Source organism: Myxocyprinus asiaticus, chromosome 45 (genome assembly GCF_019703515.2).
Source record: "Myxocyprinus asiaticus isolate MX2 ecotype Aquarium Trade chromosome 45, UBuf_Myxa_2, whole genome shotgun sequence".
Taxonomy (NCBI): domain Eukaryota; kingdom Metazoa; phylum Chordata; class Actinopteri; order Cypriniformes; family Catostomidae; genus Myxocyprinus; species Myxocyprinus asiaticus.
Window position 1 is genome coordinate 17,759,977 of NC_059388.1, and position 23,597 is coordinate 17,783,573.

At 38.4% G+C, this 23,597-nt stretch overlaps 1 protein-coding gene across 3 annotated transcripts in view; it reads left to right on the forward strand.

The window, feature by feature from the left end:
- Positions 1-23,597, forward strand: part of LOC127435092 (plexin-A4-like) — a 309,230-nt gene that overhangs the window by 33,330 nt on the left and 252,303 nt on the right. For all 3 annotated transcript variants that reach the window (XM_051688268.1, XM_051688269.1, XM_051688270.1), the window contains exon 3: positions 15,704-15,886. In XM_051688268.1, the coding sequence (XP_051544228.1) occupies positions 15,704-15,886 (183 nt within the window). The remainder of the gene's footprint in view (positions 1-15,703; positions 15,887-23,597) is intronic.

A 23,597-nucleotide genomic window follows, 5' to 3' on the forward strand; every position in this document is an offset into this window, starting at 1 on the left:
TAAATGCAAGAATAGGATCCCTACCTGCCTACACAACAGACAGTGGGAATAACTATATATTCGGACAGAGCTTTCCACAAAATGGCATAAATTTTCCAAGGATTAACTCAGATCCCCAAATAAATAAAAACGGGAAGCTTCTAATTCAGCTTTGCCGACGCCTCAGTCTGTACCTAGTCAATGGCAGAGTGAGAGGGGATTCTCTTGGAAGATACACCTACAGTGAATTTTATGGTTTCTCAGCAGTTAAATATATGATCACAGATTTAGATCTGTTCTCTTTCAAAGTATTCACGGTCAAACCACTAACACCCCTATCAGATCACAGACAAATGACTGTGTATCTAACCATTAGATTACCCAATCACAGAAACCCCCCCCCCAAAAAACAAAAAACATTTAATTGATAAAGTACAATGCCTGGTTGCATAAAACACCTTAAGTTTTTCCCTTAAGTGTAACACAGTGTTTTTTTTGTTTTTTTTAAACCTAAAAAAATAACATGAGGGCATTGCATATAATTCCTTAGACAGTTCTCTTAGTTAAGGGAAACTGTTGAGGAATTTACTACAGTGAGACAGATTTTACCGTAATAAAATTCTACTGTTACCATGGGTACAACATGTCCCTACCTACTTTTAGAAGATTGGAAATGTCCTGACCAACATTTGGGCAATTTTACCACATAGAAAATATTTCGTTTTTATTTTCATTTAAATGACTATTAAACTTTCTCAGTAACATTATTAATGTGTAAATTATTGTCCGATCTCTTCTGAAGCAGCAAATAAATGCATGAGGGGAGCTTTGTCACATGACAACTTTTCCTTTTCTCAGCACTTTTCAGGCTGCACCAATCACAGTCATTTGTGATTATTGCATTAAGATTTTTTCTAACTAATTTCATGAGGAAACATGGGTGGATTTCCATTTGTATGATGTAAAATCCTGGAACTTAATAGATTTCAAACACTTTTTTGAGTTTCTTTCCTGTGTAAGTAAAAACAAATGTCCTGAGTTTTGCATGTGGACCAATTAATGAAGGATTCTGCTTTTATGGCCAGTAAGCGCCCTCCTGAGGTAGACGCCTTTTGAATTTAGGGTGTTCTTAAGGGAAAATTACACTTAAGGTGCTTTATGCAACCAGGTACAGGCCCTGCCAGCCAAAATGGCAAGTGGACCAGATGGCATTCTGAATGAAATGCTCAAATACAAACCACACATTTAGACTGGCCATATTAAAACTCTTCAACTTCGTTCTGAGTGTTGGTCATTTTCCTGACACCTGGAATAAAGGACTCATAACGCCCATATTCAAGAGTGGAGACAAATCTGACCCAAACAATTACAGAGACATCTTTGTAAGAAGTAATCTGGGGAAGTTGTTTTTGCAGTATCATCAACACAAGACTCTTACACTTCCTTACAGAACACGATGTCTTAAGCAAAAGTCAGATTGGATTCTTGCCAAATTATAGAACATCAGACATATAGTCTGATGTTCTACATACCCTGATTGACAAATACACCAACCAAAACAAAACCAAAACATATGCTTGCTTTGTAGATTTCTAGAAGGCCTTTGATTCAATATGGCATGAATGTTTACTGTCTAAACTTATTGAAATGGGTATTGGGGGAAAAACATACAACATTATAAAAACAATGTATTCAAACAACCAGTGTTTATGTTGGAAATAAACAGATTTCTTCACAGGGCTGCCATCTAGCACCAATCCTCTACAATATATACATTAATGAATTGGTGAAACTATCAATCCGCAGCACCTGGCCTCACACTGTATGACTCTGACATAAAGTTCCTGCTGTTTGCAGATGATCTGCTCCTTCTGTCTCCAACAGAAGAGGGTCTACAGCAGAACCTAGATATATTGCACAAGTTCTGTCAGACCTGGGACCTGATTATTAACCCTAACAAAACTAAAATACTAACTTTCCATGAAAGACCCAGATGTCGGGGAAAGAGACACAATTTCACACTTGGTATGACCAAAATTTAACGTGCCACAAACTACACATACCTTGGGTTGAAAATAAGTGAAACTGGAAACCTCAGCTTGGCCGTGAATGAAAACAAGGGCCTTGCCATCAAAAAAATCTATACAATTTGAAATGCCAATTAGAATCTGGCTCAAAATATTCCAATCAGTTATAGAACCCTTGCATTATATGGCAGTGTAGTGTGGGGTCCTTTTCTGAATCATGAATTTGACAAATAGGACAAAAATCCGATTGAAACCCTGAATGCAGAGTTTTGTAAGATTATCCTCAGAGTCCAGAGGAACACACCAAAAAATGTATGTAGGGCGGAATTAGGCCAATACCCTCTATTGATTCGCATTGAAATTCTACATTATATGTTCATTTATCTTTTATTTAGATATTGTTATTTGTTCTCATCTGTTCAAGATTCATTGTAAACATTGCAAATCTCTTGGCAATACATTGATGTTTGTCATGTCAATAAAGCACATTTGAATAGAGAGAGAGAGAGGTGGGTTTTGGCGATGGGGGACCAAAAAGGGGGGTGGAACCCTGTTGCGACTGTAGCTTTTTGACTTCCCTGATATGAAAGTCTAATTAAGTAAACGGGGAACCACAGTGGGTTTTTTAATTGCCGATATCCAGAGAGCAGAGTGGCCGATATAATGCTGAAATGTCACACAATGTCATATAATAGTAATTTAAATATAATGCTAAATAAAAGTTGATTCCTTTTTGGCCAATTTATGTACTCAAACTTTCACACAAAACTTTAACTTTGTAAAATTAAACAAACAAACAAAAAAAAATCTTTCAAAATGAGATTTTGTGCATTTTAGATGGTAGATAGCAGTTTCTTCTGGCTCCTGTATAGTTTCTCCAATTTAGTAATTCAATGCACAAAGAAATGCGTAAGGAAGGAGGAAATAAAATCACAGACGATATGTGCACATTAGCAATCGCATTTTCGCACAAAAAGACTAAATCAAACTAACTGGATATACAGTGTGCAGTGAATGACATTTAAAGCGCTTCTATGTCTTAAACCAAATTACCATAGTTTTACTGTAGAAACATTAACTGTTGTAACTATGGTATATCAATTGAAACTATGGTTTTTATGGTCAGTTTTTGTAAGGCTTGCTCTAATGTTTGCATATGCCTAGTGAAAGCAGACTTGTGTATGCAAAGGCAGTAGTGGTACTTTCAGTTCTCGCTGACTCTTTCAAGCTCTCTGTCGTGCTCTTCTCCCATGATGTGTGTTTCTTCCCCAATTAATGAACCGATGAACAACACTACTGCTCATTAGGGCAGTCAGACTGAACGGAGGGGCACTGTTAATGTCAAACATAACGTGCACACACACAAACTCACAAAAGAAAGGGTGTGCATTTCACTATGTGTGAGAGACTAGCCATCTTCATCAGTTCATTAAAACAGACTTGCATTAAACAGTTCTAGATTGCATTAAGTCATCTCTCACACGCAGATACGCAGAGGTGTGGCATTTCACACATAATGGTCATGCTGTCACCATTAAGAATAGATTGTAATGCTTTGAAATATGCACCACTTCATGCAATGGGAACAACTGTTTACAGATGCCCTGATGCAAAATTAAAGCCATATATACTGCATATATAAAAAAATAAAATAAAAATAATTCTTCTAGTTTAGATAATTATGTTACCAGTTCAGGTTTATTTTGTAAATCATTTTTTTTCCTTTTTATTTTATTTTTTTATTTGTATTTTTTTATCAAACAACATTTATACATATTCATATAATCATCTCTTATTTATTTATTTTTTATTTTTTTATTTTTTTTTGCAAACAAAATATGTTTACCTACAGATATGTGTTTATAAGGACAGAAGGCAGGACCATGTTCTCTTAATCCTTAGTCCAGGGTTTGATAAGCAATGCTTGTAGCTTTACTCCCACATGGTTACAACTGGCAGCTGTGTGCTGCTATTTAAAGATGAGACACACCGAGGGGGAATCCAAATATCAGAGGCAAAGATCTGAAGCCCGCTCAAGACCACTGTAGCTTCGGTTGTGCCAAACATGTCTTAGACTTCCCAAGTGCCTGTGGGGCCAGACAGATGAGCGATCAAACCTGAACAGCAAAAGACAGTCTGATGTTTGCGTTTGTGTGTTTTTGTTTAGTTATATAAATAAACAAGTACATTGGATTGATCTCTGATTGACTGACGTTTCACCGCCTGTAATGGGAACAAGTTATCCATATTGTTAATTTTTTGCAAGGCCAAATATTTAACATTGTAACTGGTTCTTTAATTCGTCTAGACAAGCAGTGTTCCAAGAGTGCCGATATTAAGTTTAACAATATTGGGACGCTTCATTCTTTGTATCACTTCACTTGTCTTTGCAAGTGTGGTGTTCTAGACAGACTGTCAGTTTGTGTCATTTGTTTAACTCTTGATCCTGCTTTGACCTTTTTTGGATCTATTTCTGTTAGCAAATATAAAATATACAAAATAACTGGTCCTATTGCATCAAGTTACTCTTGCAATTGTTTTTGTAATTATTCACAATTGTAATAACCTGTGGTACCTGTATCAAGTGCATTTTAACTCGTATTTTATAGCTGGTTATAGGGAGGCTAAGGTGTACATTTTCTGTTGATACTGAGATAAAAAAATAAAATAAAACAAATTCCCCATTAAAGGAATAGTCCACCCAAAAATGAAAATTGTCTCATCATTTACTCACTCACATGCCATTCCAGATGTGTATGACTATCTTTCTTCAGCAGAACACAAACAAAGATTTTTAGAAGAATATCTTAGCTCTGTAGGTCCTTAAAATAGTGAATGGGTGCCAAATGTTTGAAGCTCCAAAAAGCACATATAGCAAGGGTTGGGAACCAAGAACCGGTTCTTGTTCAGAACGGTTCCATTCTTTAAAAAAATACCGGAATCGAATGATCTTTGGGTTCCGTTAACTGCTCCCCTGCGTGAAATTTCCACCAATGCGGCTGGAACACCGTACTGAAATTCTCTGATAGTGTTTGCAGCAGTGCTGCCCTCTACTGGGTCAAAAGCGTAAAACACACAAACAAATGACTGAGCCGGCTCTGAATCTCACTGAATTCGAAATTCAGTGACAACTACCTGACAACTATACACTACGTATCAGAGGGGCCTTATTTATAATTTTGAGATTATGTTGTCATTTTCAGCAGTAACTCGATTGTCAACAGTGACATCTCATAGCAACCAAATTGATAAACGATGCTGCAATGTTAAAATTTTTCTACATGTTTATGAAAATCAAAAGAAAGTTTACTCCTTGTCTCTGCACACATTTGCTAAACAAGTTGTATTGTTTTATAATGTAGAAACTTTGACTCGATGTATATTATTTCTGCACGAGTTGTATATCCAACATAAAGTGGTGTTCCATTGCAGTTTTCCCAGTATGAAGTTTAAAATTCCAAGTTAAAAAAAGAAGGAAGCATGAATCATCACAGCAACAAACTCCAGAGTGCAGCGTGACTTTCTGTCCGGAGCAAAGACAGCGCTCTAAACTCTAGAGAAGCGTGCACATACACACAAAAGGTGAAATATTTCTTTCAAACGTCTGGATGGAGTACAGCTGAATGTAACAGAACGCAGGGTCTTCAAAAACTATTTTCAACTTAACACTGCGTTTTAAAAATGCGATTGATTATGGCGTCACGGAAACCACAGTTTGCAGATACACAGTTCAGAAACAGTGGTGCGCACTTACTAAGCTTAAAACGGTAACCTGAAGGAAGAACAGAGACGCATGTTCTAAGCATTGTTTCATTTAATTGATCAGGGAGTCTTCACATGATGACAAAATATTATGCATTTTATTTGGATTATGCCCTCTTTTGTACTTATTATAAAAGTCTACATTATAACAGCCTATGTTAATGAATAGATGTTGGAACAATGAGACACAATGCAGCAGCCAAAGAAGTATGACATATATGTGGATACTGTATTTGCACATGTCTACTCGAGTAGACAAAATGACCAAAATCCCAATCCCTAGTCCAGATATAGCCTGGATAGGATCAATTATTGGATTAGATATGTGTCTCTAAAAAGTCAGCAAACACACCTTTTAGAAGAATTGTATTAAATGTATTTCTGATATGTTATATCTGCTCTGTAGAAATCTTAAATGATCTCATCATTTGGCAACAGACTGCAGAGGAGAGTAAATCCAATAAGAATTGTATTTCTCATTTTCAAATAATTCTTCCTCAAAAGTACTAAAAGAACTACTGGAATCATTAAGAGGAATCAGAATTGGAACCAGAATCTTTAAATTCCTAACGATTCCCATCCGTACATATAGCCATCTTAAAAGTAATCCATATGAATAATTAGTTAATGCATTAATTAATGTCTTCTGAAATGAAATGCTAGGTGTGTGTAAAATATATATATAATTTTTTTTTTTTACTAAATATTGATGCGTAGATATCTTATTAGCAGCTGTTCTTATGGACCACGATACAATTTCCACACAAAAATTGTTTATGCAGTGGTCTCTTCACTTTCATTCAAACTGATTCAAACAGCTCTCCTTATTGACTGTTCCAAGATGGCGCCACAGTTGATGTATCCAAACCAGCCGAATGAGGGATCTATGTATGAATCTCTATGCTCTGGTGTAAACAACACTGCACTTCTGTATTTTTTCATACTTCACACGTCAGTTGGGCTGCATGACCTCGACCCCTTGTGAATTAAAAAAAAAAATAATAATAATATTGATCTATTCCTTACACACCTAGCATTTAGCTTCAGAAGTCATTAATCCACTGGAGTCATATGGATTACTTTTATGATGGCTATACTGTATGTGCTTTTGGGAGCTTCAAAACTTTGGCACCCATTCACTTGCATTATGGATCTGCAGAGCTGAAATATATATATCTCTGTTTGTATTCTGCAAGAGAAAGACAGTTATACACATTTGGGATGGCATGAGCATGAGTAAATAATGAGATTATTTTGTATTTTTGGGTGAACTTATTTTTTAGAACTTTTACCATATCCTAGTAGGCAAGAAAATTATTCCAAAGCATACTTGTAATCATGCAGATAAGCACGGTAGTACCACATAATGAATGTATAACTGTATCAGTTTTGAAACCTTGGTATCCATAGATCATTCTGGGGTGACATCTGACCTATAAAAAATAATAAAAAATCTGCAAGCACCCTATGTCAGCAGGAAAAACAAGAGCGTGTAAATGAGTCTGGCACTGTAAATTCACCCCACATGTCTCTTTGTGTGATGTATTCAAGCAAACAGAAGTGAACCCCAGACTAATAGGGTCTTTTTTTTGTTTAATTTATGCCTGTTCTCAACCTCTGCTCGCTTATGGAGACATTTTCGGACAGGGAGATAAGAACGTTTTAAATTATGAATAATAATCAGAGACCCCCATCTTAATTATCTCAATTATAAGTCATTAAAATCAGGCTATAGGCTGTTCCCTTACAGCTGTCAGTCTCTCTGCATGCTCATTACATATTACTGCCAAATAATTAGTGCTTTTCAACCTCTTCGACAAATCTTTTTTTTAAGACCTCAGACTATGACATTGACTGTCAGTTCTCCTTTGCTTCCATCTGTTGTTCATGCTTGCTAATTTTTTTTTGCAATAAATAAGCATATTGCTCAGTTTAAAAATCTGCAATACAATAGTGAATTTTCTCTATCAAAACCCTCCTGAGACATCTTGAGTTTTCATTAAATTTGGTTCTGAGAGAACCACTTTATTGGATGGTGTGACATGGTTTTAATCAGTCCTCTGCACTGTGAGCACTGCATTTCCATTCATTAAATTCGATCTCCAGGTTTACTGGCCTCAGTAATTACATCTCCCATAATAACTACTGCAGCAAAGGTCATAATCCATCATAAGATCGTTATCTCCTAATCAGACTAAACTAACTTTTACATGTGGATGTGAAAAGGTTATGTACAACAGCACTTGTTGACGATTTCTTGAGTATTGTTGTTTTCATCTCCATTCCTTCCATTTCATGTCATTTGTGTGTTGTTCTGTGTGTACATGTTGACACGTGTGAGCATGCAAGCACATGCATACATACAAACACGTTCAAGCACAGTCTCCGTTCAGCCTAGCCTTACTTAAATGCATACATTTACACAAAAACAAATAATCAATGCATTTTTCACACACATCCGCACAAACATACAACCTCAAATGTTGACATTTCACATCCCAGATGTTTCATTGATCCACAAAGTCTGATGGAGTCTGCATGCAATGACATCACTGTCAGCTTCTGCTTGTGTTTCTACCATTGAGAGTTTCTCAGTCAAAAAAAAAAGAAAGCTCTTTTTCTGATTGGCCTTCTGAGCTTTGCACAAATGGTGTCACCTCGGTAATCTTGACAGCTTTTTCATGTACCTCCGGTAGATCTAGCAGATGATTTTTAATGTCTGTGTTTAGAGAAGCTCTAAGGCGGCGTACAGATGTAAGACGTGTTCATGGCAGACCTGCCTTTTTAGATATCATCGCAGGTCTGTGAAAATCCTGTCCTGTGGCAGTGTTTAGATGTTGGACTTCTGTACATACTGTATATCTTAACGGCAGGGTAAAGATGGGATTTCAGGGTTTGATTTGTATCACTAACACTCATTTTGATATATCCGACAGTGTCCTATTTCCTTTTGAAGCTCTCTGGTTTAGTTGCAGGTGGTGATATTGCCAGGAAAAGGCCAATGTTGGATAAAAAAAACATTGAAATAAAGGTCTTTGCTATGAAAGCGGTAGCTTACAGAATGTTTTTTTTTTACTAAAGGGGTTCAGATTCATCACAAGTCATCAAATGTCATTACATGCAGACAGTTGTGATATTTATCACTCAAATCTTTACATTCTCCCTTAGAAGTGTTCTCTGATGAAGTCAGCACTGGGCAGAGGGCACAGCAGGATGCCAGCAAAGCTCCGGAGACTTTTAATTACAAAGAGCAGTGTGAAAAACAAACTAGTGTGAGAGATGATAGAGCAAGAAGAAGAAAAGGAGAAGAAAAATGGGAAGGAAAGAGAAAGCGGGGGAGATTTTCTCCAGAAGTTCTTGTCTACTATGTCAGTCGCACAACCTTGATAGAAGCCATTGAGAAATGACGGCCAAACTGACTGGAGAATGCCCCAAATCAGACATAATGGAAACAAAAAAACTACTTGAACGAATACATAATTGTGAGTGTACAAAGATTTGCCAAGCTGATTGAGTGTTGATATAATTACGTCAAACATGGAGCTTAGTTTTGTGGGAAATGACTTTGTTGCTAACAACAGTCCCTGTGTGAGATATTTCTTGAGCATGAAAAAGACTTTGAAAGGGTAATAATATGACATTGCAGAATTAGCTCTTGAAGAGCTGATTCATCATCTCAGTGAGGTACACTCAGTGCAGTGATCGTGGTATATTTGCATAAACCGTGCATTTTGATCAAAATGTGATATATTAATAGCCACATTAAAAATGTTTTGCCCCTTTACTGCTAACAGCGAGGAATACAAAAGCATTTTTTTTCCTCCTAAGTGGTTTTAAAAACGCTTTCTACTGCAATCAAGATTCAAAGATGGCAGCATTCTTCAAATGTCCTCTTTTAAACCCAGGCCCTCTATCCAGGATTCCTTTTAGTTCTTGTGCCAAAGGATTGGACAAAAAGACCTAGAAAAAAAGCCTTGTGCAAAAAACATCTGATTTCGGTGGTTGTCTCTGTAAATGGATTCAGAGAAGCCGGCTCCTGGAAAGAGAGCTGCTTTTGTATTGTAGGAGGTAGTCAGGCAGCGAGCGGTCCGAATGACCTGATTCTGCTTCCCCGTCTTTGGAACCAGTTCAAAAAAACAAAAAAAAAACAAAAAAACAGTACCTGCGCTGATTCAGGGGCTTTTAGTCGTGCTCGTCAAACCCATTCCCTACTTTCTTTTTTCCCCCTTCTCCTTTTTTTACACTTTCAGAGGGCTAGCGTGAAATTGCCAATAATGCAGCTGCTTGTTCTTGCACTCTGTGCCGAGAACGAGTGAGGGAGTCAAATATGGAATGAAAGAATAAAAGGAGGAGAATCAGAAAGTGCTAGTAAGTTGGAGATGACGGATGGGCAGCAGGGAGGGTGCCCCTCTTACACATCACACTCCAAGGTGGGGCGTCATGAGATGTCATTTGCGTTTGGATGGGGTTGAATAGAGAGAGAGGAAATGTCATGTTTATGTGGCTTGGTAATGAAAACGTGTGTCTGCTTCTTGAAAGGCTGACAGACAGGAAGCCTAATTTCATTAGATTGAAGCCCATAGGCTCTGATTGGCATGTTATTCACCTTGCCAGAAATGTTGTAGCATAGGCCAATGAGGAAACACATGCTCTGTCCCCCCTACCACTTTGTGGCAAAGGCATATGCGCTTTGCCATGTGATGCCTGGGCCTTGTAATAAAATAACTGCAGCGGCAAATGGTGTCTGTCTGTTTCACAAATACTTGATGTGAAAAGACTGTCATTGTGTTTATTCTCGGTGTGTGTGTATGTGTGTGTGTGTTTGAAGGGTACTGTAGTTTTGCTCTTTTCTTTTTGTGAGGTGGTTAAAGCTAAACCTTAAAAGTGGTGAGTGTCTGTAACCGTTGCTACTATTGATGGGAACTCTGCTGTGTTGGGCTTTTACACGTTTTGACCTATGTAAGCAGGATGAAGGGTGCTTATGGGCGTGATTGTGGCTAGGTTTTATTTTTATTTGCCTGTGTAAGCAGGTGTGTATGTAGAAGCAGGTTGCTGCTGCATCAACAACCTGCGATGATTCATGGCCCCCAATATGGACAGGAGACATCTGCAGAAAGACTAACACGGCAGAAAACAGATCTTTCATGTAGCTGCAGCTTTCTAACAAGAGCCGTGTGCTAGAAATGAGCACCATTACTCTGGCCTGGCACAGACAAGCCGAGCTGCATGCAGGCTTCAGCTGACAGCAGAACATTTCTAAAGGTCAGACATCTGCAGAGAGAGGGGAAAAAAAAAAACATATACGTACAACATTGAACATTTCCCTATTCTCTCCATCCCTCTATTTATTCTTCATTCCGGCTTGTATTGAGTGAACTGAGAATTGAATGCGGTGTTTGCTATCGATTTGGCCGATCACTCATAAACCGCAATTTTAGAAATTGAAATGAAATGGAAGACTTGTCTTCCATTTGCTTAATGAAAGGTCTTGTATCTCCTGACTGCTGACAAATAGACATTTTATATATTGCTTGTAAAGACCTGTCCACTTGCACTGAATGGTCACCTGATTGATCGTATTATCTGAGGTTGGACACTCTGCTCCTTTGAGAGTGAAATCGCTACGGATTTGTTCCTCTGCTCATGATGGATTCATTAGCCAGGGTCCATTGAGGAGTATGTACATTTTTTTCAGTGCATACACTGAGTTGTTTGATTTGATGATATACACCCAGATGGTTCCTCTCACGACCTGGGCATCACTCAGGATTGCCCTTCGCCCACTCTGTCACTGGGGACTGTGTTGTGGGTTGGTGCCTGGGGGCAAAACACTATTCAAGCCATCTCATGTTTCATGATCTGAGGGAGAGAGTATGCCATTACAAACTAAAATATTAATGATAATAAACCAATTTAAGACACCTTTTATGGTTCCTCTAAGTGATAGACAATAATTGTCCAACCTTTCAGAGCCAAATTAGACCTAAAGTGCCTTTACATCATCATGTAGCTCAAACTGACAAAAACACACAAGCGTTGTCTTTTTAGTCTTTAAAGTCAACATGAAACTACGTTCACAGGGCTGGGTATCAATTAAGATTTCCCTATTTTACTCCATTCCAATTTCGATACGATTTGATTGGATTCTGATTAGAGGAAGACCGATATATTGGTTTGACCGATTAATCGGTGCTGATAGTTGCTTTTTGGAACCATCGGTTATCGGCAGAAATCTGCTGATAGTTTTTGGAGTTTTTTTTTTTTTTCTGTCTCTGTAGTTGGCGCTGGACAATTCTACAGTTAGAAAGGGTTGTATGTTATAACAGCGGCCTCTAAAGGTGAAACAAAAAAAATCACGCAGGTTTTTGCTGTATCTAAATCTTTCATCATTGACAGTATTCATCCATATTTATCCTCACTTCAATGCATATATTGTTATTTTGATTAGATAATCAAATGTTCTAAATTAAAGCGAGGACATGCAAAGAAAAATACGACTATGGAAAACGTTTCCCGTCAGCACATACATTGTGTCTTTTAAATTCATATCTTTTACATAATATTAAACCATATTCCACATTAAACCTCATCCGGTGAAATATATAAATATACAAAACTTTCATCTGGTGAATATACAGGCTATAAAAGGCTTAATATAGTAAGTACTTCATATAGAGCATTGTAACAGAGCCAAGTCTTAGTCATTGCAAAATAAGAGTCCCCGGTGTGTTTTGGGCTTGTTTATAGTTAAGTCTCACATTATGCACCGAATCTTCTCATTATTATTGAGATTTTGGTTGACTAAAACTCCATCTGGGATTGTTTATGTTGAACTCTTGTAGCCTCTGTGTCTGTCACAGTATGGAACAACTAAAGGCCTTTTTCATACCCGACGTGATTATGAGAGGCAAATCGCAGGCAAATGTCCCTTTCCCATCGTAAGTGAAACGAATGTTCGCCATTAGCACACTCGCGCCTTTACAATAGGTGGCAACAATTGACAAGCAACTTCACCTCGGTACGGTATATGGCTCAACGCACCTTTGAGCTGGTCCGCCATCTGCCCATCACCGGGTTAGAAGAAATAACCACTTGACAAGTTTGCAAAACAAACAAGAATAGCAAACTATTCTCTAGTGAGCAGATCTAAAAAATTAAAACGCATCTTTCTACCAGCTGAAGCAGCGATGACGAGTGTGTTGTTGATTTGTTCAACAAGGAAGAAAACAAAACTTTTGAGACCCTTCACAGACTATTTCAGTTCACCTGCTGGACAACATGATAGTATTATCATGTATACACAGTCTGAGGAGTGATTAGAATCGAGTGGAGAAAAAAAAAAATGGTTTAACGGTTAAAACATTATCATTTGGAACAAAGTTTATATGCCACTGCCACGCATACTATACATACTTGTGTTAAGTGCATTTGTTTCTAATCACTGCGTAATGCACACTCATAATTATTGTTCAAACAAATGTTTGACTTATCGCCATGCACATACGCTCCAAGAGTGCAAGCAATAAGTCATTTTTTATTTGTGTAGTGCTTTTCACAACACATTTCAAAGCAGCTTTACAGGAAATTATGCTTTAACAGAAAAACAAGCTGTAATATCTGTAATGTCTTGGAGTCATAGTTGTGCAGTTTGATTTAAAAAAAGTATTTTTTTTTTTTTTTTTTTTTTTTTTTTTTTGTAAATTGTGCCTTTAAGTAAATAATATTTGTATTTAGACACAGTGAGCAAGCTGGCGATCTCACCCAACAAAACCCATCTTCAGTCTGACTCATTATTAGATACTTTAATGCTGCTACCGACATTCGAGGCTGTTTATGACTATTAAAAATAGCACAGAAACAACAATTTTGTTTTTGGTATTCAAAGGCACAGAGTGCACTGCAAGTCACAGCAATTGTATTAATATTTGGCAAAGAAAAACACTTAAGATCTGTAAAGTTGTTTATTTAAAAAGTAATACAAAGGCAAAGATGTCGCGATATATATTATATTAAAGACATAAGAGAACTCGCGTAAGATTAAATGCCAAACAATGCAGCAATATGGAATAAATTATGAAGACAATCCACATAAGATCAGATAATTTTTAAAGGGGGCGCAAGGCAGGGATGCAGCAATATCATTTACATATTAAGAGAACCCATATGAGAAAAAAAAAAAAAACTTTCAGTTTTTAAGACATTTGATGCAGATGAAATAAACATCTTCACTGCCATTTCAGGATTTCTTCCTTGAGTTACTTCAGCTTTTGTTGGTGGTCAAAACAGCTTTTTGTGCTTTAGTGCCACCTGTTGCTCTGGTTCTGATAACTGCAACGGTTTCTGAAACGTGATCTAAAGCTTGTATATTAATGGTCAGGACATTTTTTGTCGGGCGAAGAAAAGAGTTGACACACCATAAAAAAAAGGTTTGCTTTGTTGCCGCACGATTTGGCGTGAATGTTCGCTCCAAGTGAGAATGGCTCATTAGGAATCTGTTGTTTCGATTCAAAATGTTGAACACTGCGAGAAATCGCGCCAAACATTCGCGTTTGGTGTGCAGAGGCCTTAAGATTGTTATTTTCTTTATATCAGCCCCTTCAACCACCTTAGTTATCGGTATCGGCAAAATCCACTATCAGACAACCTCTAATTCTGATTCATTTGGGTATACTGTATTTCAGTTGTAGTGTTTATTTGGTGACATACGAAAGAAAATCTCTCAGCTGGAACCTTAAATAATACAGGGAACCTAGTACATTAAGAAAATATGAAAACAAATAAAGGCTCCAATCTATGCAGTTTATTTGTTATTTAATAAACAACCTAAACTGAAGTAAACTTTAAAGTAAATGTAAACGATCATTATTGAAATTTTACGAATCACTATCGGGATCATACAAATGAAGTTTACGATTAATCAGGAAACTGCTAATTATACCTAGCCATTCTTTGCAGCTCATTTTACCTCTCTGCAATGTGACATTTCTGATTGAAACAACAGGTTATTCAGTGAGAAAATGTGGGTGTAAAAGAGGGCTTGGTGAAGTCAGACAAAAAGAAGTCATTTCAGAGTTATTAAAAAAGACAAACTTTGGAATAACTTGCACTGTAAAGAATTCTTCACATTAAGAGGAATTTGTATCTTGAGCGTAAATAGGTAAATTTTCATTTCAGGTTGACTGTTTTTATCCAAACATTTTCTTTCTGAAGTTTGAGGATTTTAGACATTTTTAAAAAGACAGAGCATTTTTTAATCAGTTTAGATTAACATTAAAAATACTCTCATCAAAAGGCAGGCCTTATCAGAGCCTGCCTTTTGAGACACTCATGAATGAATTAAAGGCCATGAGCATATCATATTTGGCAGGGCTTGAGAAGTGTTATGGTTTCATGCCCTTAATGAGTCAAAGCCCTGGGCATCATTAATCATGCTTTCGATTTGTTTGACATTTTATCCTGAGGTCTGCGCAGCTGCTTCAGTGGATGGTGTTGTTTCCAAAGCCCTCTCTGCAGACTGAAATATGGAAGCATTACCAAATTATTATTTCTTTATCAGAAGCTGTAAATCACTCCATTCTGGCTGACAATTGCAACTTTTCCTGCCATATGTTATGCGTCACATAAAATCATACTGCATCACCTGAAATGCCATATTAAAAAGATGTTTTTAAGATGCTTTTTAACCGCTGATAAACCTCACAACACTATTTTCAATATGACTGGCTGAACTGATGCTAAATAGTGTCAATGATGTATCTGCTGTTAAGCTGGCTCACAAATGGTTCAGTAAACATATATTTTGCGACATAGATGAGGCTTAGCCAACAGTAGCAACTTGGTGTTTTACGTTTAAAGCATTTTTCACAGGCGCCCTTGCAAGTAGGACATCATCACACTGCTGAATTTAACATACATTTGTCTTTCACTCTTACTAGCTTCTCACCATTGATGACAACTTCTGTGGACTGGATATGAACGCCCCTCTCGGTGTCTCTGAGATGGTACATGGGATTCCTCTGTTCTCTGAGTCCAATGACAAAATTACATCCGTCATCGCCTATGTGTACAAGAATCACTCTCTGGCTTTTGTTGGGACCAAAGGTGGCTGTCTGAAAAAGGTAGGATCCTCTTTTCTTTCTCAGGAGAGTAGGAAACCAAAGGATTCCTTGCACTTGAAATGGAAACCAATCTTTTGTTCTTTTTGAGAAAATTATTGGTGCAAAGATTGCATCGCTGATGTGACCTTTTTAAAAGTATCAGAGATTCAGCAAGTCTTGTTTGGTAATTGCTTACACCGAGCATTACTATTCAGGCTGCATGACACATGAAAAGATCAGAGCTTGGTCTACCACATCCTGCTCCATAAGAACATTAGATCCAGTGAGTTTCGTAACTGGTCATGCTCAGCAATCTTCTGCTGCTGTGTCTGACGTGTGGTGAGAGGAACGGTTGGTAAGCGGCATAGTGAGAGGTGGGAAGAGAGGGCCCTGGGAATCCTTGTGCGGGCAGAGGCTGCCGGGGGTAATTGGATGATGCGGTGCAGAGGCTTTCGGCCTGGTACCCCTTTCCTCTGACTGTGCCTCTGAGGAGCCGTGTCTGAGACGAATGCAAGGGCCAGCCAGACACTGCATAGAGCAGAAAATAACATTAAAATAGAAAGAGAGAGCATGATAGAAAATGAGGGAGAGAATGAGAGTATCATTTTCCCCTCTTTTTTTTTAAGTGCTAAACCTCCCAGGGTATTGACGTTACAGGCAGACAAATCTTCACCAAAAGGCAGGATTCCAATTTGACTGATTCTTTTTGTAGTGGTGTGTTTTTTTGTTGGATCTGGCTAATTGTAAACCAGACTAGTCCTTTCCCAAAAATTCCTTCCTGCAGAAAAAAGAGGAAATATGCATCAGAACTATCTTTACATCCATAGACTTGAACATCAGAGTTCATGTTAGAGACTATGATTGACAAAATAACACAGACACCAAATTGCAAATACGAACAAGAACCCACGGCCAAACAAATCACCAGGAAACAGACAGACAACACAATGACGTTTTCTTTCAGGCAGATGGACAAACATGCACACTCACTCACAGTTGCACAAACCTTTTAGTTGCCATTTCGGTGATTGCAGATCTTTACGAGAAAACAGCAGATGATGTCATTGCTGTCGTTTAGACAAAACAAGAAAAAAGTCTTCATTCGCAGTCATTAATCAATTAAAATGAGTTTATTACCGTCCTTAATGGATGGTGATTTATAGGCCGCCAGCATGCCAAACTCAGTGAATTGTTTACTAGCTGATGACAAGCTTGTTGCAAAGAGTAAATATTATATGTAGCAACTCTGACCCTGTTTGTGCAATAACCATGTGCAGAAACTTGCCGCCAACTGTTATGAGCATTTTTAACACCTGTGTTTGTTTCAACAGTATGGCTGGACTAAAAACATAAATCCTAGATTGTGTAGTCAAGGTAACATGTTAGAGAACACATAAAGATGATTTAATAGTCTGTTGAGACGCCTAGTTTCACTTTGTTTAGCTGTGACTGTTGATCGTATACATTCATATTTCATCTCTGTAGTTTCAAACTGATATGAATGTTCGTATTAGGATTACTTTGGTGGAACATGAAAGCAGAAGGAATCCCCACCAGGTATTTATTTTAAATTTGAAGCAGGATAATCCAAGGCTTACAGTGTTTAACATGGCTACAGTTCTCTGAGTGTAGTTAGCGTCCTCCATTTGATTGACTCTGAGAGGAGGTGCAAGGCAGAATGTTCTGTGTCTCATCGCGTTAAAAGACAGAGCTGTAGCCAAACCCCAGAGAGAAGCAGTAAACAACTTCTAAACCCTCCAGAGAATATCACACAGACACATTTTATGACACACACACGGCCGTCAGCATAAAACGCACTGAACTAAAAACACGAATATTGCTGCAGCAGTTGTTTGGGACCCTGGCACTGCGGCGAATACCCAGACCAGATGTGGTTTTGGGACTTTGAAACCTCTCTTATCTCCTCCTGCTCTCTCTTTCTGCCTCAGTCCATCCATCCATCCATCCATCCATCCATCTCTCCTAAAGTCTCTTTCTCTACATTTTTTCTAAGAACATTGTCATTGCTGTTACTTGAAATCCCATTCTGACTTTGTGTCTCATTGAAATGATTACATCTATGAGATGCATGCACGTGAATGGTACCACAATGTCATAATTACAGTATCAGTAAGAAACCAGTGGGAGACTTTTTGGAGTTTGGGACTTGTCAAATAAAGAATCATGCCAGAAGGAAATTGGTGTCAATTAGGGATGGGTATCGATACTGATTTCTGGATTTTATTCTGATTCACAAGCTCTCTATTCAAATCAGATTTTGAATTGATTCAATACTGCTTCATTTGGATATATTTCGGTTATAATGTCCATTTTGCTTACACATCAAATAAATGATCTTTCTACTAGTACTGTTAATTATAAAGGGAGCCTTCTTACAGAAATATTTTTAAATTAACAAGGCCCAAACTATGCAGTTCAATTGCTGTATCTAACATACACTCACTGATCACTTTATTATGAACACCTGTACACCTACTTATTCATGCGATTATCTAATCAGTCAATCGTGTGGCAGCAATGCAGTGCATAAAATCATGTAGATGCGGGTCAGGAGCTTCAGTTAATGTTCACATCAACCATCAGAATGGGGAAAATTTTTTATCTCGGTGATTTAGACCGTGGCATAATTGTTGGTGCCAGATGGCTGGTTTGAGTATTTCTGTAACTGCTGATCTCCTGGGATTTTCATGCACAACAGTCTCTAGAGATTACTCAGAATGGTGCCAGAAACAAAAAAAAAAAAAACATCCAGAGAGAGGCAGTTCTGCGGACAGAAGCATCTTGTTGATGAGAGAGGTCAACGGAGAATGGCCAGACTGGTTCGAACTGACAGAAAGGCTACAGTTACTCTAACCACTCTTGTGCAATTGTAGTGAGCAGATTAGCATCTCAGAATGCACATGTCGAACCTTGAGGCAAATGGGCTACAACAGCAGAAAACCACGTCGGGCACTTTTATTAGGACCATAGTGTTCCTAATAAAGTGCTCAGTGAGTGTATATACTAATCAACACAACCAAAACTGAAGTACACTTTAAAATAAAAGTAAAATATCGATTTGGGGATTTTAAGAATTGATTTTGGGATTCAAATGTAGATTGCGATTAATCGACCATATTAATTGATCATATTAATTTGTAATTGTTGGCTGTACCGTTTAGTTTGTGGGGGTTTTGTGTAACAGAAAGCTTGCCAGGAAATGCTACTAATAGCCAGTTTGAGGCGTCAGGCTTACAAGACAAAACTACGTTTCCCATAATTATCCATGCACAGGCATGACAAAATATAGATATAGCAAAATAAGCAATTATACACCTACTGCATATCAGTTGTTCTTCATTTTGTTGCATTGCATTAAAAAGCATCCTGTGTTTGTTGGAAAGTGTATAAGAGAGAAAGAACGCATCTCTTATTTAACACAATTCACGTCATAAGTATTTTTTTCTCATCTCTTAAATTGGAATATTCAAGCAGGCAGCATCAGTAACGTGGCTGCCGCATATCATAATACATGTTCACGTAAGCCCTCCAATCCCTTCGATTCTTCTATTGGCATCATCATTATCCTTTCAAAACCCCCTGATTATGCCATTCTCCCACCCTCGGCCATATGTCCGAGGCCTCAATCCTCTCCTTTGGCTGGTAGCTACATCAAAAAAGGGGTGAAATTAAACCTATTAAACCTATTCAGTGGTGAAATTGACAGGCTCTTAATTTTTTCACGTGAGGCATTTGTGGCACCGTGTGCGACATGAGGGGTACGTGTGGATCAGTAGAGCCAGATGAGCCCCCCTGCTTCAACCCCCCGCTGAGGTAATAATGCGTCCAGTAGGCCTGCACTCCACCGAGAGAACCTCAGCCACTCACTCAATACAATAAGCAGCTAACCTTGAAGCAGACCTGGCACAGGAAGTCCAGCTGACAGCACTCTGCATGAAGGAGAGTGAGAAAAGTGTGTTTGTGTGTAGGAGAAGTGTGTGTATGTGTTATCTGATGAGGTTCTGTGCATTTGGCCATGAGGTATGCGCTGAAGTGAATTCTTCGGCCCTCTGAGACAGCACTGAGGAGATGCACAGTTCAAAGGGCAGAATTCAGACACTGTAAAATTGCTCTGAGACGGAATAAATAAGTTGTTTCAGGATGACGGCCCAGATTGCCGGTTGTTGAAGGTGATGGCTGGTGGAAAAGGCTTCAGTTTGTCTATGGATGGTGGATGCTGGTGAGGAAAAGGTCATGCTATCCTTTGAATGTGTGTCTCTGCCTCTGTCACTCTCTCTCTTATTTTCCTCTTTCCTTTCTGTTTTACTGATTTGTGCATATGTGCATAAACAAATATGCAATGTTAGCCCAAGACTGGCTTGCCTGTGTGTGTCAGGGGTTGGGGGTTAAGCTTAGGGGTAGGTTTAGGAGATAAAAATAACATTAGCTCAGTATAAGAACCATCGAAGTCAATGGAAGTTCCCACCGTGTGTGTGTGTGTGTGTGTGTGTGTGTATTGTTTGAGACCCTCACCACAGATGCAGATTATTGAAATGATGTGAGAGAGCTAGAGCCACTGGAGCAGAGGATTAAGTGTTGAAATTTAATGATGAAATATGCTGCAGGACAGTGTGCTTTAGATGCAGGGGAAAGAGTGTGTTAGTGTGCGCTGAGAGTATGTGTCTGCATATGTGAATATTTCTGTATGGGTATGTTGAGTGATTGTGTGTGTGTGTGTCCTTGTATACAACAGTTTTATCACCCTCTCTGCAGCTGTTTATGCCAGACCCCAGAGGAAAACACTGGTTTTTACTCAGGCCATTCTGCAGAGAAACAGAGCAGCCCTATAGAGAAACACCCCTTGTGAGAGCACAAAACTCATTTGTGAGAGACACTTAAATATGTGTGTGTCCTTAATACATCTATGCAAACAGAAAAACTTGTGTTTTTCTCCTATGGCCTCTTCCTGTGCTTATGATTCTATGGAGCGTTGCCATGGCAGCCAGGCTGCTCTTGCTCATGGTGTGTTATGGCATGTTGCAGTAGCTTCACTTATCAGAGAGAAAAGCACCATTACCTGTCAGTTGACAACAGTCCAATTTATTGATCGAACTCAATCCACAGCTATCAGACTTCCTAGAATTTAAACCACAGATGACTGTTATCAATAATTTTGACTGACATCATCAGCTGATAGATCTATAGAATGATGGTAGCAAGTAGATTAGCTATAAGTCAATATTTAGTGGTGCTTGCTAATGAATCGCTAAGAACATTCTAGGAGCCACCTAGCAATTGCCTAGCAACATGTTAAAAACCCCTTAAAACACTTCAGTATCTGCATAGCAATACCCTGGCAAACACCTACAACAGCCTAACCTCATGGTGGTGAATTTTGTTAAATTAGAGCTGGGCGATATGGCCAAAATAATTATCGCAATATTTGTTTTCATTTCGTTCAATATCGATATTTATCACAATATACATTTCACACCATTAATGTGGGCGGAACTGCATTCCACATGCTTGTTAGACCTTAAAAATTAAACAACTTGTTTACATGTGAACTCCAGAGGGTAAGATACCTTTTAAAGTACACTCAGTTTAGGATTTAATCCTACATAAGGTGTGTGACCTCTTTTCGACGAAATCATCTTCAGCTCACGTTTGACTCCAGTGAAAGACTTTTTTATGATGCTCCACACTCCAGCTCAGTAGATGGCAGTAATGCACCACAAGTTGGATTACCAACCGGCAATAAACATCACATGAAGTAGGGACATTTTTTTAGCCTGTGACAGCACTATGGATCATGGAAAATCATTTAACTTAATAGTACATAAATAAACAGGATTGGTGTTTGTGATAGTTTCTGAGTTTGTGAGCAATGGAGGAGGTAGGAGACAGCGAACAGTTAATGTGAGTATTTTTATTACTCTTTCAGCATCACACAAAATTTAAACAAAAAGGGCTTGGTGGCCAAAATACACAAACGAGTCGTTGGGGTTTCACACTGCAAAGGCACATGCAGCCAGCTTTCTCTGGTCTCTGTCTCCCACTCTGACGCTCTGGCGGGCCTTATTAGGTCTCCCTCCGCCATCACTATAATGAGAGACAGGTGTTAGAGTAGTTACAACCCAGGTGACGAGCCTTATCTCTCTCCCTCTCCCTCAGACAGACACATGACCACACACGTGACAGTATTGATGTCGGAGTTGTAGTTGTATTCAGTCGATAACTGTATTGCATTGTCAGTGTTGTCTTGTTCGGTACACAATGATATCATGTTAGCCAGATAGCTAGCTGCTAGCTTACGGCTACTGAGCCTCATTGCCGGTTTCCATGACAGCAGTGCATGATTTCATGACTTTGATTCAGTTAACTAGTTGTGTGTATAACTTTGCCGAACTGCTTGTGTTTTTAGCTATACGTACCTGATCTGACCATCTAGATGTAGAACATAGGCTAAATATCGAAAATATTTTATTATATATATTATTTTTTTTTTATAAATATTGAAATAGTTTTACTGCCCAGCCCTAGTTCAAATCTAGTTTTATATCTCAAAACTGTTCTCTGTACTTGAGTCCTAAAGCTTCAGAGCTGAAATATGGCTTCAACTTCATGCATGGCTTCAGCATCCATACCATAAAGTGTTGGTACAATCTGCCTGTCTCCCTCTCTCTCTTCCTTCCCTTCAGACCATTGCTCTGCTATCCCTCTCTGTTTCAGTTTTAATGACTTGTTTGTGCTGTTTTTGAGGCAGGTTTAGCTGCAGTTGGTCTGCTCTGAGGCAGAGCTGGAAGATTGTGCTGCAGTTGTTTTGTGGGTAAAGCCTGCAAATGAGAAGTGAGGCGCAATAATAACCTGGGAACGGTCTGAGATCCACACCACTGACAACACGGTGTGCTTTAAGTGCATCTGGGATCACACACAAACCCACACACACCTTATTATTCACCCCCAGCCTCAGAAAAGGAAGAAGAAAGAATATAAAGATGTACTGTAGAGTGATGGAGAGAGTGAGTGGAGAGAGAGCACGAGGGAGAATGAAGCTGAGAGAGAGAGTGTGAAAGGGTTACCTTTTCATTCTGTTAAAGCAAAACAGTCAGTGTTGGGTAGCTTTACAGGAGAGCAAGAGATTTTTTTCTGACAGCAGGTTTCGAGACCTGGGGCCGGATGCATTAAAATGTTCTTAAGAAAAAAATTATGAAAGTTCTTAGGATGAACTATAAGGAGTTTGTTAGAATGTTCCTAACTGCAATTTTTTAAAAAATTCTTAACTTCTCAAATATTTTCTTAAGAATAAAAAGATAGGCTTTGACATTGTCCGATCAGCCTGCTCATGGGGTTGCCTTGTCTAATAGTCTACAACAAATTCGATACTTTAACACTGGTAAATCATAATGATAAATGTATCTATAACCTTTTTTTTTTTTTTAAATAGCTAGCAATAATGTTTTTTTAATTGTAAAGTGCGAGAGATGTGTTCATTTAATGACACTTCCCGTCGTGGGAGAATTTACTTGCTGGTACCAATTTGACAACTTTTAATTTGACAGAGTCTTCAGTAGACAAGAGCTGGAGGTTTTTTCACTTTGGCCAACTATGTTAAGGATCTGTGTGGGGTGAAACAAGTCTCAGCTTTCTAACGTTAGAATTATTATGTTTCTATGGACTCCAAATATCACGGAGAGAGAGCGCAACGCAGCACATCAATTTGAATTAACAT